A 16612-nucleotide genomic window follows, 5' to 3' on the forward strand; every position below is an offset into this window, starting at 1 on the left:
GGCTGCTCCTCTGCGCACCCACGTGTGGCGAAAGAAACTGAGGCAATGCAGGGTTCGAATTAAAATTAATCAAGTTTAAGGTGGTAAGGTTGCATTTAATCTGGAAGTGGGTTAAGTAGAAAACAAGGCGGTCTGTGCAGATGCAGGAAGCTTAATGCTATATTCGTTACAGATTAGTCTTCCATTTCCCTCGCTGAGGTTTACGGTCTGCGTACCTGCTGCGGAGAGCCCTCGTGGGGTGCCTGAACTCTGCTCCGAGGTGGCAGCCGGGGCCAGAGGCAGAGCAGAGAGGGTTCAAATCCCAATCCTAAAGCACCGTCCCGCGACAGGACAGAAAGGCGGCATCTTTGCATCAGTCAGTGTTAGGGATTGATGTTTCATTTCACATGCTTACGCACAGTTTCGGTTGTATTTTGTTCTGCTGCATGCCATGTACACTAGCATATCATTTTCCTGTAATCTTCCTCATTTCCTTGGCAGAGCTGCAGACTAAACCTCCCTTTGCTCGTAGAAATTCAGCTGGTTTTGTTCGTGCCCCTGACACAAATGTTTCCAGTGATAAACCATCACTCAGCTTGGAATGACCATGTTTTCCTTCCTCTGATGTTTCAGCCTTAATGAAAAAGAACTGTAATACCAGATGCTGCACAAGGGCCTGATTCAAATTTGATTAAGTCATTCTTAGTCTTGGTTGTCTTTATTGGGTTTTATATTGGGCTCTAAAACCACGATTTGAGTGGATCTTTTTGGAGTGGCTTATGGGAACCCATAGGATTTTATTTCAATTCTCTGAAACTGCTGTACGGAGGCATTGGTTAAGGATTTACTAGGTTTTTAGCTGCAGCTTCTCCATCTCACATTCAAGTATCCCATATTCTTTCTGATACAGACTTGTGGGCTATATTTTGCCTTCAGTGGAGCTGGATCCAGCTGCCTTGTGCAGAGCCCAGTTCAATGCATATGTGTGAAATCTGTAATAAACGTGCAGTGCGAGGAAGTGTAAATCCTGGTGGGCTGAAATATTGCTCCTTTTGTCTGGACGATCATTGCTAATGACAGGTTTTGCTGTCTGCTGTGTGGTTCTAAGGCACAACGCAACTCTGCTTACATTGCAGGGGCCTGTGAGGTGCCTGGCGAAGGGCTGTGGAAAAATATTGTTTTAAACAGGGATGTAAAACTGCAATCATGTTAAATGGATAGAACTGCAGGAGGGCATAGGAAAGAGGGATGCTTTGTTTTAGAAACTGCTAAAACTGGCCGGGAAAGAGTGCATCTTGTTTCTGACAGTTGCTTGGGGAATGATTTTGCTTCCTTGTAGATACGTGTATATCTCTGCAGAAATGGTACTTAAACGTTAACTGTAACTGGCCAGTGTAATTCTGTGTGATCCAGTGGGGTGGGCCTTGTGGTTATTTAAATATGCATTTTATGTGGTGCATTTACTTTGAGTCAGGCCTTCCCTTTGGATTCTTCACCTGACAGCTCTGTTACCGTGCACTGTCCCTAACCAGAAGCAACTTTCTTTGGCAGTTCTACCAAGTCACACGTGCGGAAATCCAGGAAGGCTGCAGAATGGGATTCAGCAAGGGACAACATTCAGCATCGGGGACAAAGTGAGATACAGCTGTAATCCAGGCTTCTTTTTGGAAGGACACGCGCTGCTCACGTGCCATGCCAATTCGGAAAACAGTGCCTCCTGGGATTTCCCTCTCCCCTTCTGCAGAGGTAACGTGCGCTCGCTTCGTCTGGAACAAGCCACACTGAAACAGCCTTGGCTTAATGAGCTGTTTGGGTTGGGAGAAACTTCATGGACTGTAAGCTTGGTTTAAAAGACTTGAAAACTGAACGTGATGTAGTCAATATTGAGGTTCCTTTTTATTCAATTCCTTAAAGCTGCCAGGATTTAGGTGAATAATAGGAAGGTTATGATATGCTCAAAGTATTCACAATGCTGCACAGCTACCTAAATTTCTTTGTCTAAAGTGGGAGGAGAAAAAAGCAGAGGTGTTATCCATAAGATAAGGCACCCACCCAAGACCGTGCAGGTTTTCTAGCTCAAACACTAGAGAATGAGACTGGATTTTCTGCGTTCTGCAGCGTCAGGCTGGCTTCCCTCGTGGCACGTTCCCCGGTGATTCCGGTGCTTTGTCTCTGGAGACCTGCGGGTCCGTGCAGGGTGCTGATGTGCTGTGGGCTGCTGGCAGTGGGGCCGGCAGCCTCGCTGGGGGATGCTGTGTGGGAGCTGAGATCTGGCCGGCGTTGGGAAAGGTGGCCAGCTCTCCTGCAAGCCCTGTTTGGGTAGAGAAACTTAGATTCTTTTATCAGTACAGAGAGCTTCTTGCTAATTCTTTGGGGCCACAAGGGACTAGAGAGTCTGTAAATATACAAGTGTCTGTGTTGTTATACCAAAACAGTTGCTGCTGCTTTGAAATCTTTTCCCCTCGATTCCTTATATACTGCAGCAGAGCATCTTATATTGATTCTTTTTATTGACTCTGCTTGTGCAATCAATCAGTAGGTCTAAGCTGTAGCGTAAATCTTGAATTTAAAGTGAGCAAATATTGTTTGCTTGGTGTGTTTTTAATGCTTGCTTGAATGAGTTACACAGCAGCAATATTTGCTACTTAGTGTATTTCTTGTATGCTCGCCTGCTGTTTTGGGGCCGGGGCCAAGGGCATTACACCACTGAAGGAGTGGGTCTTACAGCCGAACTGGTGCTGGAGAGGGACGGCGATCATTGCCATTTTAGTATCATCAATTATGATTCTTTGCCTTTCCTTTGAATTGGGGCTTTCATTGTAACCTTTTAAAATTTTTTTTTTTCTAATTTTGCTGGAAGTGGTTGCAGAAAAAACATTCACTGAGATTTGACCTTGAGAGTATGCAAAGCAATACCCTGTTTAGAAGAGAGGGAAATTACCTGAATGAATGGACCAGTGTTTCCTCCAGTCCTGGCAGTGTTTCTCTGATAGCAGCCTTCCTGTCGGGGAAAGCAGCAGCTGCCCCTTGCCCTGCTGTTGTTTGGAGATTTGGGTAGTGGACCCAGCCAGGGAGGGATTAACTTCTGACCCCAGCAGGTGCTGAAGCCGTGAAACAGGAGGGTTGGCATCATTGTACTTTTTGTGCTCTCTGCTGCAGATGGAGTGAAAAATCATTTTTTTCATTTTTGTCTTGAACTGCCAAAATCACTTTTAATTTTAACACCACCGTTTCAGTCTTGAATCCAGCACTGATGATGGTGGCATCTGATACACTTCAGAAAGGAGGAATATTAAATTCTATGGTGCTTGCATCAGTGCTCTGTGAATTTCTCTGATGACAGCAAAATATGTGCGTGTTCAGGTGCGCTCATGTAGCAGTGTGCCTGCAGGTTGCTGGAGGTAGCGGCTTTTTTAATAGATTTTGTCCTGATCCTTCAAGACTTTACCTCAAGTAAAACTTCGAAGGCATTTTTTGGAGGCAGGAACCAGAAATCTTCTCAAGTAACATTTATATCTTGGTCCAGGAAGGTAGAAAGTAGCAAAGACAGGCTTCAAATTGGCTTGCTGAATTTGCAAACCAGCTGCACTCCTACCATAAGTAGATTTTTCAGCAGTCAGATGTTTGTTCTTGGCTGATAAACAGGTGATGCAGATTTCAGTTGTTGCAAGGGGCAAAAAGACTTGCATGCTGACAAACAGGGTCGTGCTGCCTTCTGCAGGGAAAACAGTTTTCAAAACTGTTACCTGAAGGAAAAAAAAAAAAATTCCTTGAGAGAAAAGAGCTGCATGGCCTATGTAGCTTCTAATTTATTCGATTAATATTGCCTTACTAGTAATTGTCACCTGAAAATTTCTTAAATGTATTTTTACACTTATTTTATATTTCTGACTTAAGCTGGAGATGGGCCATGGTGCTGGGTCAGATCCTGGCATCGAGATGAAAAGGACTCTCTCGCTGAGCAGGTGTTGAAAGCTCGGGAGCTGCTATTTTGGGACTAGACCTGTCTGATGTCACTGCAAAGGCCAGTGTTTGATTTGGGGACTCTGCCCTTTGCTTCTTCCCCTCCTCTGTAGTACAGTGGCAGAGGTATGAGACGAGTGCTGAAAACAGGGAAACGTTTCTGCCATGCTAATCGATACCCTCTTCTGGTTTCTTTATGCGCTTTTCTTTGTGCTTGTCTTCCGCTTTGTAACATCCTTTTCTATACATTGGTAGCCTTGTCTCTCTGCAGTCTTCACGCATTGAAATAATTGAAGATGCAAAGAAATGCACGGTAGAAAAGAATAAGCACAAAGGTGTTGGAGAGGATGTGCCAGGACAGCACCGCTTTGAAGGAGTTACGTGGCTCAGCTGCTTTCTCTTCGCAGGAGTTGCCTGCACTCCCTTTACCCAACTCTCACTGTAGAAGTACAGGGTTTTTTTATAAAGGACAAGTGTAATCTGAATGAGAAAGGAAAGCAGCAAGGAATTCCAAATGCAGAAATAATGGCTTGGTGAAATGTGTCTTTGCAGAGCCAGTGAGGTTAGCTGGAGCTGTGGCTCGCCAGTGGGTTTGAAAGCACAGTTATATCAAAATTGATTCTTGGACTCTGAGCTAAAAGAGACTATAAATTCAGTCTGCACAGACTCTGCTCTGGTGGGTTGTGTTTCTTGCTTATGTGGCAGGACGGATTAAAACTGCGGTGATCTCATTCAGCGAGCACCAAAGCAGCAGCGAATGACATCTCCATGCTGATCTGCAAAGTAGGAGAGCATGGAACTGGGTAGCAGCTGGGGCTGCCCAGAAGAGAAGCTTGGCTGTGCCTGGCAGACCATGTGTAACTCCGAAATTTGCCTCGAGCACTGAAAGACCTCAGTAAGTCTGGGTCAGACTGTAAAATCTGGACTAAGCTGACATTTATCCCATCTATATAATGTGCGCCAGAAGTATCTGGAATGGTTTCCTCGTATCTTCTGATTTTTACACGCTTTCTTGCACAATTGTTCTGTACTCGTAGTGAAATGAGTCCTTGTACTTAATCAAAATGGGGCCTTAAGCTGAGTCCTGCAAGTCTAGCTGTATTTTTGTCTTGACAGTTGGTATGCTGGAGGCGAAACCCCAGCAAACTTGGAATGCTGTCTTCTGTTCTGCTGTAGCCACGAAGAAACAACCCTCACCTGGGTCAGTTAATTTCAAATAAAGCAGAATGGTGCATCTGAAGCACCGAAAGAATATCCAGAAACGTCTGAATCTGTTTTGTAAAGCGCTTTCATGCATGTGGAGAGAAGTCTTGCTCAGATTGTTTGCTGAATTTAAGTAGAGGTAATAGGTTTATGATTCTGGTAGGCGGTTGAGTAAAAATGCAGTGAGCCAGCACTGTGCCAAAAATAGTTGAAGGGCTGTTCAAGAAGATTTTAGGAGATTGTAGAATATGTTTAAACAGTAACCTCTACAAGCTTAGGAAGCGTGTATTTCGAGGTGGATGGGAAGGCAATACATTTTTCCATTAAATACCTTTTGCAACGAAAAATTTTCAAGGAATTTCAATTAAAACCTCCCTTTTAGTAAAAAAAAGCCAAAGTCATCATACCTTTGGCTAGATCTTCAGCTACTGTAAGTTAGCTTAGTCCTGTAAAAAAAAAAAAAGTAGTCTCCTTGTTTAAGAATTCTGATACAGCGCTGAGTCAGAATTCTCTAGCGTATTTCCCCATCCCCTCCTGTATTCCTTCCAGTACAAGAGCAACTTCAACATACCAGATCCTGTTTCAGACTTCCCAGACCCCGAGAGCAAACGTGGCTGAGAACTCGCTGATAGGAGTTGCCTCTTCCAAACCCTTGTTGCATTTGCTCTTGGGGGTATGTGTTTAAGGTTCTGTGTACACCTGAGACGCACGAATAGGTGATTACATAGAGAAGCAAGTGTTTGGCCAAGAGCAGCTATGCCCTTGAGGGTGGCCTTCGTGTACAGACGCTGGGTTGCTCACAGATGTCTCGTGGTAGTGGTGCAGGACCTTACTGGCACAGGAACTCAGATGGTTGCCTAGGGCTGATAGCAGCCAGGCAGCAACGGTGTGTAGCGTGTTGTGTTGGAGGTACGCTCACCTGCAGAGGAACAGCTATCTAAAGAATAAATTGCCTCTTCAGACCCCTGGGCGCTGCTGAAGCAGCTGATGACCTTGCTCCTGCTCTGTCTGTCTTGCTGCTGGGCACGCAGTCTGAGAGTTCACTGGCTAAGAAGCTTTTTTGCATCTATTTCCTTCTAGCGTCTGCAGGGGCACTTACTCATGAGGAATTAAATTTGAACATACCAGTAAACTGGTGAATTGTGTTTACCCTCTTCGGCCAGAATCCATTCATCCTCTAAAAAGCATTTTCGTTCTGTCTGGCAGAGGGAGGGGCTTGGAAGTAGCCCTTTCGCTTTTTGCACAGACCTTCTTTGGAAGTCCCACTGTGACTCTTGTGCACGATGCATTGACGTTTGAAGGATTTGCTGGTGCTTGGACTAGATAAGACATCTTTCATCCTACGTTTATTCATGATTCTAACTACACTTCAGTGTCTATGAATAACTTTATTTCACTGACAATACGATTGCAGCAAATAGGTAACTTTGTTGTAATAGAATACCATGGAACAGAGCATCGAGTTGGGATTTCAGTGACCTTTTTCAGTCCTGATTTTGGCTGCTGGAATGGCCCAGAAGTAGTTGCATGTCTGCCTTCGTGTCTGGCTTTTTTTCTTATTTCTTTCTGCCATTCCCACTTGCTGTGAGCAACGTGCTGTCCCGGTCTGAGCACAGCAGCAGTTGCACAGCCGAGCTGGTGCTGCGTGCACGAGAGCAGTGAGCTGCCCTGGTGCTAGTCAAATTAATTCTTGGTTTCCTTCATCTTCCTGCCTGTGTTCACTTTAGATCTTCCTCCTTTAATTGCTCTAATAGCTCTGGCTGATAAAATTCAGGTTGTAAAAAGGAAAGAACCTGCAGCAAACAGGAGATCCAGTACAGGACCAGGAAATGTCACTGCTAGATTTCTGAACAAGAGGTTAAGTTTTTACCACTGTGATTCTGGTAACAACATGCATTTCCTGAAGAAATCAGAGCGCAGACAGACATGTAAGGCAGGTGTGTGGGATACTCCACTCCTTTTCTGTTTAAATTTTTGTTAAATACAGTGTTGGTACCTGTTGTCCCAGCCCTTGGGGGTGTTTCTGTTGCTGATGAAGGTGGCGAGATCTGTGTGAGCTGGAAACCAACCTCTCTCCCCGCTGTGACAGGAGAGTTTTCACATGTCTGTGAGACACTTTGCAGGCACTGAATTCCTGGGGGTTTTCCTCCTGCTTGGCTGGCTACAAGGAAACCTGTGGAAAACACCTCAGATGATCCTAGTGAGGAATAAGGGATGGAACAGAAAACTCAGGCAACAACATGTGAGAAAATAGCATCCCGACAGCGAGACGTGTTATGCTGAGAACCACCTCCCACAGCAGCGGCAGAAGCTCTGTCGCTTGGGGTGTTTGAAATTAGACCAGACAAATCACTAGGAAGGGTACAGCAGGGAGTGAGCTGGCACTTGTCGGGTGGCACTGCCTGGCCTGATGGGATTTTGCATCCTTTGACATCTTTGTCTCTTCATAGTGTGCAGTAAAACGCACCCCGACAAAAGCACTGGGGCTTGTAAAGCTTTGCTTTGAATTCGGGCTTACTCTTTTTTGATGTGCTGCTTTGTGCATTTCAGCAAAATCTGAGAACTTGCATTCTGTTTCCAGCTGATGATGCTTGCGGAGGGACTTTGCGGGGACAGAGCGGAATCATCTCAAGCCCTCATTTTCCTTTGGAGTATGGCAATAATGCAGACTGCACGTGGACTATTCTCGCTGAACCCGGAGACACCATTGCTCTGGTTTTCATGGATTTTCAGCTGGAAGATGGATATGACGTTTTAGAAGTTGCTGGAACAGAGGGATCTTCACTCTGGTAGGTCACTACTGGCTGTATTTTGCTGTGGTCTGTACAGTCACATAGTACCTGCTGACGTTTTGTGTTCACAGATCCAAATTTATGGGATGTTCAGAGTGAATGGGGCTTGTGCCTGGATGAGGGTAGCTCCTGGTATTCCCAGTCACAGGTTGTAGCTGCTACTTTCTAATGAAACTCCCTGGGATGCTTTTTATTTGCTTGGTAAACTTGGCAGTGACTAATGTCTACTTTGTATCTTATTGCAGAGAATACGATTTCACAAAAAAAAAAAACCACAAACAAAAACAAAAAACCCAAAACAACCCAACACTTCGCAACTCAAGAAACCCTGCTCAAACATTGTCATGCTCAAACCTTGTTTTTGCTAATTTGTTTTCTGCTTATCACTAAATACATTGCTGAGAAGTTGACTTTACTGTTAATGAACTTTTGGCAAACGTTTCTACGGATCAGTTTGTCCTTTAGACAGGAGGCTGTGTATAGAATTTCAATAATTCTCTCATCCCATTGTTTGCTTGAGCAATGCTTTCAGAAATATTGCTCCTATGTATAATAAATGCCGCACTGATTTTTTCTGATATACAAGAGCTAACCCAGTGATCAGTGCTATGAAGTCTGAAGGGAGGGGTTGCGGAAGGAATTTGGTGTATTGCTTACGTTGCTTTTATAGCAAAGGACAGCTCTGGGCAGTGGGATCTTCTGCGCTGTGATTGCACTCAGTGAGCTGTTAAAAGTCCTAACTAGCAACAAACGGGAGTGGTCTTAAACCTGACATCCCTCTGGAAGGGAAGAATTAAGCGTTTGAAATAATTAGGTGTTGCCTTGGATTAACAGCAGGAAGTTAAATTACGATTATTTATGAGGATTCTGGCATAGCCACAAACAACATTCATTTAAGTAATTTATACTTGCCAGGCAATTATGGGGGAATAGGTGTTGAATGTTGAGGATGTATTGATAGGAGAGAACTTGCCATTTACCACATACCAATTGTTTACTGTTCCCAGGACCCCTTTGAAAATTAGATGTTGCTGTTTCGTGGAAAAAAACCTGGTTTTATTAGCAGGCATTAGTATTTTAGGGCACTGTTAGTTTTTAGCCATTTATATACCGCAGTGAGGATCAGTCTTCTATGGTATGTGGTAAAGATGAATGTAAGTAGTTAAGAAACATTATTCAGCCTGGAGGTGTTGTCAGTGCAGCACTGTGTCTTGTCATATCAAAAATAAAGCAATGCCTGTCAGGGTAAACCTGGTGGAAAAAAATTAATAAACTAGCCGTAAATACAGCATGGTAGAACTTTAAAAGTGGCAAACGTGTCTTAGAAAAATGACTTTGACTTTCAGTAGTATATGCACATGCACCCTTTAAAAATGGGACTGAGTAGCTATTGGAGAGCAGGCCAGGCGAGACGCGCTGCCTTCATGAGTGAAACGCAGGTCACGTGAGCACGGATTTCATCCAGGGCTCACAGAAGAAGCTGCTCCTGCTTTTTGAGGTTCATCCCCTGTTTTTGTAGCTCCATGAAATACGCACAGCCGAGATAAACACACCAGCCAGTTCAAAGGGATCTCATTTAGTATTCTTGAGAAGTAAACTTTTCAGTCCCGTAAGCGGAATTATAAAGAGTCTTGTTTTGAATTTCATTTTTCAAAACCGGCCTTCACAACTCGGAGCCTGATAATTAAATTCAGATGACTCATTTTTCTCATTTTTTAATAATTATTGCCCGTAGGGGGAAAAAAACCTGGAGCTCATATCTCCTCTTTAAACATGTTGATATGATTCAGCTTGAAAATACAGCTAAAAACCATTTTTCTTCTCTGTCTGTGAAAACCTAGTTTTAATTATTGGTAATATGGCAGATAGACTCGTGGCCAAATAAACCGTTCTATTGAAGTATCTTGCAGCTAAATATTTCATTTCCTAAGCACTATAAATAGTTTTAATGTGGTCCAGAGATGTACACAAATAAACAAAACTACATTTAATCTGGAGTATAATTCATATGTATTTTCAAGCTATGGAATGCTATATAATGGTGGTGTTTACAAGGCCTCTAACTCGGCACATGAAGTGAGCTCGACTTGGCCTGCACTTACTGAAAATCTCCTGCGTTGCCATGCACCTTCCCCTTTTTAAAAGCAGACGCTTTGCTGGTTTCTCGTGAGCCCGGTTCCCGCAGCCCTGTGGCCGCTGGCGGTGCCACAGCCGCGTCTGCCGCGCTGCACCTGGGGCTCGGCACACGCAGCTGCTCCCCGCAGAATCCCGTCACGAGTTCCCGACCTGTCAGGTGAGAGTCCTGCAGCAAGGCTGGCGAGGGAAAGGGCGCTGCGGGTCTGAGCGTCCAGGAGTCAAGGAGAGCTGTAGAAGCTGAGTAGCTATGTGAGACATATTAATAAAATAACACGTTTACAGCTCTTTTAACTGCTATCGCAGTTTCTGTCGGGGGACCGCGGGCCTAGATTTCCTTGACAGGTGAGAAATAAAATTCTACTGAGCAAAGAATAGGAGGGGGGAAAAAAGTAGGAGCGTGAAAAAGAGCCTGTCAGGTTAGAAAGGACAACGTGAGGGTCTTCAGGCTAGAAAGACAAATAGGCAGGATGGCAGCAGCTGCCCTGTGCTCCTTTGAGGTTGGCTGCAGTGGCCGTCCCAGTCGTGGCCCTTCTCTGCCAGGGCAAGGATGCGCTGAACGCGGCGAGGGGCGTGTGGGGGGTGTGCTCCGATGTCACCATCCCCAGACCGTTTCTTGTCTTCAAGACTTGGGGTTCTCTTCCCCCTCATTTTGTACTAGCGGAGAGATCTGAAAGGGTTAATGAAATTCTTCTCTATAAATACATGTAAAAGATGATGATCCCTCCAAGCATCCTAGGCTCCGGTCCTTACGGGGCCTGAGCCCTATTGATCGTGTGCTTTGTGCCAGGATCTGCTCGGAGCTGACTAAATCCCTGGGCTAACACCTCTCAGGAATATCTGCTGATTAGGACTGTTTTGTGGTACCTGCTTTAAAGCTTTCTTCAGTGGCGAGCATCCCTGCGCGTGCTCACCTACGCTGAAGATACCAAAGCATTTCAAGCTGAGCCCCAAGACCATGTCTGAGGATGAGGATGTCTCCAGGCTGGTCCTGGATGGCACTGAACCTGCTCTGTGGCAGACGTGTCCCAGCCTCACCTGCTGTTTAACAGCTCCGAGATTGCTCCGAAGCCCTGGCTGGGAGTGACTTTGTTTAAAATAGTGTTGTTGGTCTCCTGCAGGTTTCTCTGTGAGTCCTTAGACGAGTTGCTTGGGGGGTGTCTGAGGTGACAGGATGGGAACGCCCGCGGGGACGGCAGGAGCCTGGGCGCTGCAGCTCGGTGCTGGTGGCGGGTCCGCTTGGTCACACCTCCAGCCTCCATGGGTCCCCTGGAGCTTTGGGGAAAGTGGGGGTGCGCTGGGCAGAAGCTGTGTGGCTGCACTCGCAGCACGCTTTGACAGAGGGCGAGGCGATGCTTTGCCAGTGGGGAAGAAGTCTGGATTTCCCGCGTTTGTCCATATTTGCTGCAGTTTAAGTGTATGCAGACAATGGAAATGTGGTTCCCTGGCGTTTCTTTGTCATCTGTGTAGATCTCGTCTAGCTGGTCTGGGACCTGTATCTAATATTAGGCATAATGCCTTGCATTATGGTTATTAAAGCATTATGCTGCTATTGCCAGAGAAGGTGGTGGTGTAGGAATTGACTAATAATCCAATTTATGTTTGTGAGTTTACAGGAATTGACTAAGATCAAATGTACATTTTACTGGGTATAATGCAAATATTTAGCAAGGAAGGTTTTTGCCGTGATTCCAGTGTAGCTGAAGCAGGCAAGATGGGCAGAAGACAGAGGCCTTGTTCTCGGGCTGCGCAGAGCCCCGTGCAGTGGAGGTCCTCTACAGCAGGGATTTCCAAAACTGCGGAAATCTAGGATGACAGTCTAATGGTCACCATAGAACGTTTCTTTTGTGCTACTGAGTTGGAAAACCTGAGGAAGCGAAGTGAAGGGGACACTGTAAGCATCAGCCTGTCTGCGGAGCAGGTGAGCAGCTGGGGACGGCCTGTGTCCCCAGCGCGGTGCTTGGCACTCCATGGTGCCCTGTTCCATCGCTGGAACTGGTTGGAAACCTCTGCTCCTGCCACATGAATTAGTTCCATGAGATAAAACTAACATTTGTCTGACTATGACGGACTGTCTGGCGTGTTTTGAAGGTTCATTAAATGTTTCTAATTTTCAGATGGGAAATTTACTTTGAAATGTACATGACTTCTTTAATAACGAGGCTTTTCAGATCTTTGTAGCTGTGTTGCATTTTGCAGTTGTACGTGGTAGATGATGAGAACCCAAAATGGTAGGAGGGGCTGGGATTTTAGTTGGGAAAGGTGTTCCTGTTGCTGCTGTGTCGTGGTGTGGTGTTTTTCAGATCCAAAAATACTACAGTGTGTGAAAGGGCAGAATCTTTTTGGGTTGTTCTTAGCCTTATATTAGGTTCTAGTGCAGCAATTTAACCCTCCTCCCCCTTGCCCTCCATAACCTTGTTTCACGTAATCTCCTTTGCTTGACCTCAGCTGAGGCAGAATGTTACCTGGCACAGCACCTCGTAGTGTCGCGCTGAGAAGTTACATGTTGACCTGGAAATGGGATTTGCTTTTGAATTACTTCCTTTATTTGCCTCTGGGCCCTTGTTTTTCTCACCAGATGTTGAGCCTGCTTGGCTCAACCTACAGAAATCTCGCCATAGCTTGGGAGTGGAAACTGCTACAGTTGCTTCTCCGTTTCCTCTGAGCAGTCCAGCCTGTGCCCACCCTGCTGAATTACAGTCCTCTGCGGTGTGTTTCCTCCTGAGCTTAGTGATGGTTCCTTATTTCTTGTTGCAACTTTTATTGAATGTGGCTACTTTTTTGAAATTTCAAATGCTTATCTTTGAAAGGAAGAAATGAAGCTGACGATTTCCAGATGCCACCAACTCCCTTTTATTTTTTTAATCTATTTCATGGTTCTTTAAAAACTGCTTTCTCCTCAGTTGCCTCACTTGTGTATTTTGTTCCAGGAGGACACAGGCTCATACTGAATTGCCGTACTAATGCAGAGTCCTGGTCTGTGGTATCCTTCTTCCCCATGATCCTCCTCTTGACTTAGTAATTCTATCTTATGGAACACAAGTCTAATTTTAGGGCGGGATTGCATCATCTGTCAAGTTGCCCCTCTGCTGCCCTCTCACTCTTTGCGCCTTCCCTTGTTGTTTCCCCTGGGAAACATTTTTTCTTGATTTTCTGTTAATAATCCCGTGCTAAGTGAATGCAGTGGGAGCAGCAAGGCTGCAAGTGAGTTTGTTCGTGTCTGAATCCGGTTCCTGCTCTGCAGTGTCTCATCTTCATTTTGCCTTTTCAGCCTTGGAGCCGTGTTGTGCTCGTCTTGCACAAATGCTTTTCTTCTCCTGCTTAGGACTATTTTTGCATTGAATTTGGGTAGAATTTGGTTTTAGCTTTGTCTCTTCATTTTCTAGAAGGAAAGGAGCATGGTTTAACATGTGCCTGTGTATTATTTTGCGTTACTTTTCTAGCACAACTGTGCCTGATGTGAAGGCAGTGCGGGCATCTTGCTGTGCTTCAGAGGTGCCGTGGTACAGATGTTGAGCAATGGGTAAAACCAAAAGGGACCATGTGTTGGGGTGAGCCTGGGAGGACAACTGAGGACCTTTTGAATTGAAGGTTCCTCTGATTAATTCCAGAATATCTTCCTTTCTGGAGCTGAGCCCAGGAGACACCTTTTGGACATCAGCCCTTTCTGGAGCAGCTTTTCAGGAGTTCTCTCTTGCTGCTGTGTTTCTGCAGAGCTGAGTTAGGCGGAGGAATGGTCGGAAGAATTACCTGTCTTGCAGCAGCTCCTCTTAACTGTTGCTGACTTTATTTCTCTCCTTGTCATTATCTGCCGTTGACCCTTCCCTCCCCACCACCCTTGTCTATCTGCTAAGTGGTTTCTAATACTCATTAAAGTTCTGCTATGCGAGATCTGCTTTGTGCTTCCCTCTTGATGCCAGCTGTTTCGTACCACTGGCCAGGCTAATCTCTTCGCACATCTTGTGCTCTGCCTGGGAGAGATTAGAGTACCTGTGTGCTTGAAGGTCACCGTTTCAGGTGATGATAACGTTGGTGAAAATCATCTCTGTGTGTGCTTCTAATGGACCAACCTATTTTCTTTAAATCAAAGCACCTTCTGATCTTTAGATAGCAGGCTCGGAGCTTACAGCATGTATTTTCATCTCAGACCCCAGTCAAAGTCTGCTGAAGTCACTGGAAAGACTTTGGCTCCACAGGGCTTGTGAATCAGGCTTCAGGGTGGTGTCACCTACTGACGCGCGTTCCTCTTGCCACCATATTGCAGCTCCGGAGCCCTGGCTCTGCAGCCAGTGCTGCTGCTGGTTATACTGGTGCTGCTGCTGGTTATACTGGTGCTGCTGCTACCAGTACAGGTTAGTGGGAGAGTGCTTGCAGGAATCCTGTGGACTTTGCGTGGCGATGAACGGCTGCTCAGTGCTGTGGGAGCCGAGCGCGGGCCCTCTGCACTGCGCTCTCCCCAGCAGCTGCCTTTCCTTGCAGGGGTTCTGTGAAACAGATTGCCTCATGACTGCTTTAAAATGACTTTCATCTCACACTTGCCACTTCCATTTTGATTTTTTCCAGCCAGTAATTGCTTTTATTTGAAAGTTGACAAGCGTTATCCTGCCCTGGTGCATGCAGGAGGCTGAAGATGAAGATTATTGTGTGTCTTGAAAGAACTTATTTCATCCCTAGTTAAAGCCTAGATAATGCAAGTGTGAAAGTTTTATTTTTCTGTGCAATGAATTAAGCTTCCTTATTGTAAAATCTGGTTAGTTAATGGATACTTTATCTGTAATACTCAGGTGTTTTTCTTCCATGGTGATGTTTTCCATAGGACTGGGAATGAATAAAAAATGTGCATGAAGTGGCTTTTGAAATCCCTGCTTAAATGCCAGTTACATCTTTGCTGGGATCTGGAGAACAGACTTCCTTGGTTGACTGGTACAGTTTTCTTTTTTCTTCTCAAGCATTTATAGTACTTTTAATTGGAAGCAAATTTTACAAAGGCTTTAAAGCTGTAAAACATTGCTTTAGTGGGAAATAGTCTTCTTGCCCACCCCCCTTTTCTGTTAGAAGGTGCATTGTCTGGAGACGACGTTTTGGAGGCGTTTGGCAGACAGCAGACCGTCCCCGTGCGGGCAGGCGGCTCCTGCCGTCCCTGCAGCTCTCCTGGCTGCGGGCGCAGCCGTGCTGGTCTCCCCTGCTGCCTCCAGCCCGCGGGGCTCAGCTCCCTGGGATGCAGCAGCCTTTGGAGCTTGCTGTACCGCACTTCAGGCCTGATTTTAAGATGGATCTGCAGTATGAAGAACAGGAATTTGTAGGTCAGCGAGCTGATTTCTGCCTGATGGGAGACGGCCGGCACAGAATTGGGAGCACTTGGGTCCTGGTGGTAGCTGAGAGGTAGAGCTGATTGCTTCCCTCATGCCTGCGAACGCTTCAGAAGCGTCTTGATTGCTGTTTTGAAGTTTAAGGATTGATAATGCTTTGCACAGAGTAGTTTCTGTAGAGTAGCATTGCACATTGTCCTAGAGCTCCTTGGACTGCTGCACTGCAGAAGTGACTGAATGGGAAATTCTGGAAGAAAGGGCTGATCAGGGTAAGACGGTATTTAAAGATGTTCCACAGTTTAGCATGTATTTCTGGTAAGGAGTGGAAGATTTCAGCTGTACCCCAGCTGAGAGAAGTGCTGTACAGGCTCTGTTCGCTCTCCTCAGCCAAGGCCGTGGTTGCCCCTAGGTGTGAGTCCTCGCGGGGCTCACGGCGTGGCCATCCCAGAGGCAGCAGGGCTCGCTGCTCCGTGCTGCTGCCTGCCCGGCCTGCTCAGTGCTGCCCAAAGCCCGAGCCACTCCGCGAGCATGGCGGGGAGAGAGGCTTTGGGGACAAATTACAGTGAAAGGGTCTCGTGACCTCTCCCACTCATGTTTCATTCAATGAAACGTGATTAGATTTCGTATACCACTTTCTGGCTAATCTTATTTTTCCGTGCATTAATGTGATTAATTCTATTTGCTAGATAGTAGAGAGCATTTCATGAATATTCAAACTAGCTTTTGAAGCCAAGGAAGAAGATGCTTTTAGGCTGAAAACTACGCTGATCGTGTTTTAATTGTCCTTTTTATCCCAGTTTGTCTTTCTCTGTTGTTTGGTCACCTCTGAGGTGGAGGGAACCCTGTGTGAAGGCTGCTGTTGTGCGGACTGCACCTCAAGGGCTGCAGTGCAGGAAGGACTACAGCGTGTGGGATAAATCCCTGAAGGTTACTAAATGAAGAAATTTATGTTTAGCTATTTCTGTCCTGCATGCAAACACATGTTGGAAGGATTAAAGACAGGCTGGTTTGCAAGAACACTCAATGCCTGCAAGCTAAACTGTTCTTCTGAAAGACAGAGCTCGTGCAAATTAGTAGAACACAACTGACTGAAAGCTGAGAGAAATGTTGGTAATCTCAAGAGTACCTTCTGGACGTGACTCAAAACGTAAGAGACTGTGTAGTTTGTAAAATGGTGAATAATGCCTTTATTTGGTAGTGGAAAGAGACTTTATGTAAGTGCAAATGATGTCA

The 16612-nt window shown here is 45.6% G+C and overlaps 1 protein-coding gene across 2 annotated transcripts in view; it reads left to right on the forward strand.

Annotated features, from left to right (window-relative positions):
• Positions 1-16612, forward strand: part of CSMD2 (CUB and Sushi multiple domains 2) — a 306819-nt gene that overhangs the window by 76542 nt on the left and 213665 nt on the right. For both annotated transcript variants that reach the window (XM_075437890.1, XM_075437891.1), the window contains exons 4-5: positions 1531-1725; positions 7727-7934. In XM_075437890.1, coding sequence (XP_075294005.1) covers positions 1531-1725; positions 7727-7934 — 403 coding nt within the window. The remainder of the gene's footprint in view (positions 1-1530; positions 1726-7726; positions 7935-16612) is intronic.

Source organism: Opisthocomus hoazin, chromosome 17 (genome assembly GCF_030867145.1).
Source record: "Opisthocomus hoazin isolate bOpiHoa1 chromosome 17, bOpiHoa1.hap1, whole genome shotgun sequence".
In the NCBI taxonomy this organism is placed as follows: Eukaryota; Metazoa; Chordata; class Aves; order Opisthocomiformes; family Opisthocomidae; genus Opisthocomus; species Opisthocomus hoazin.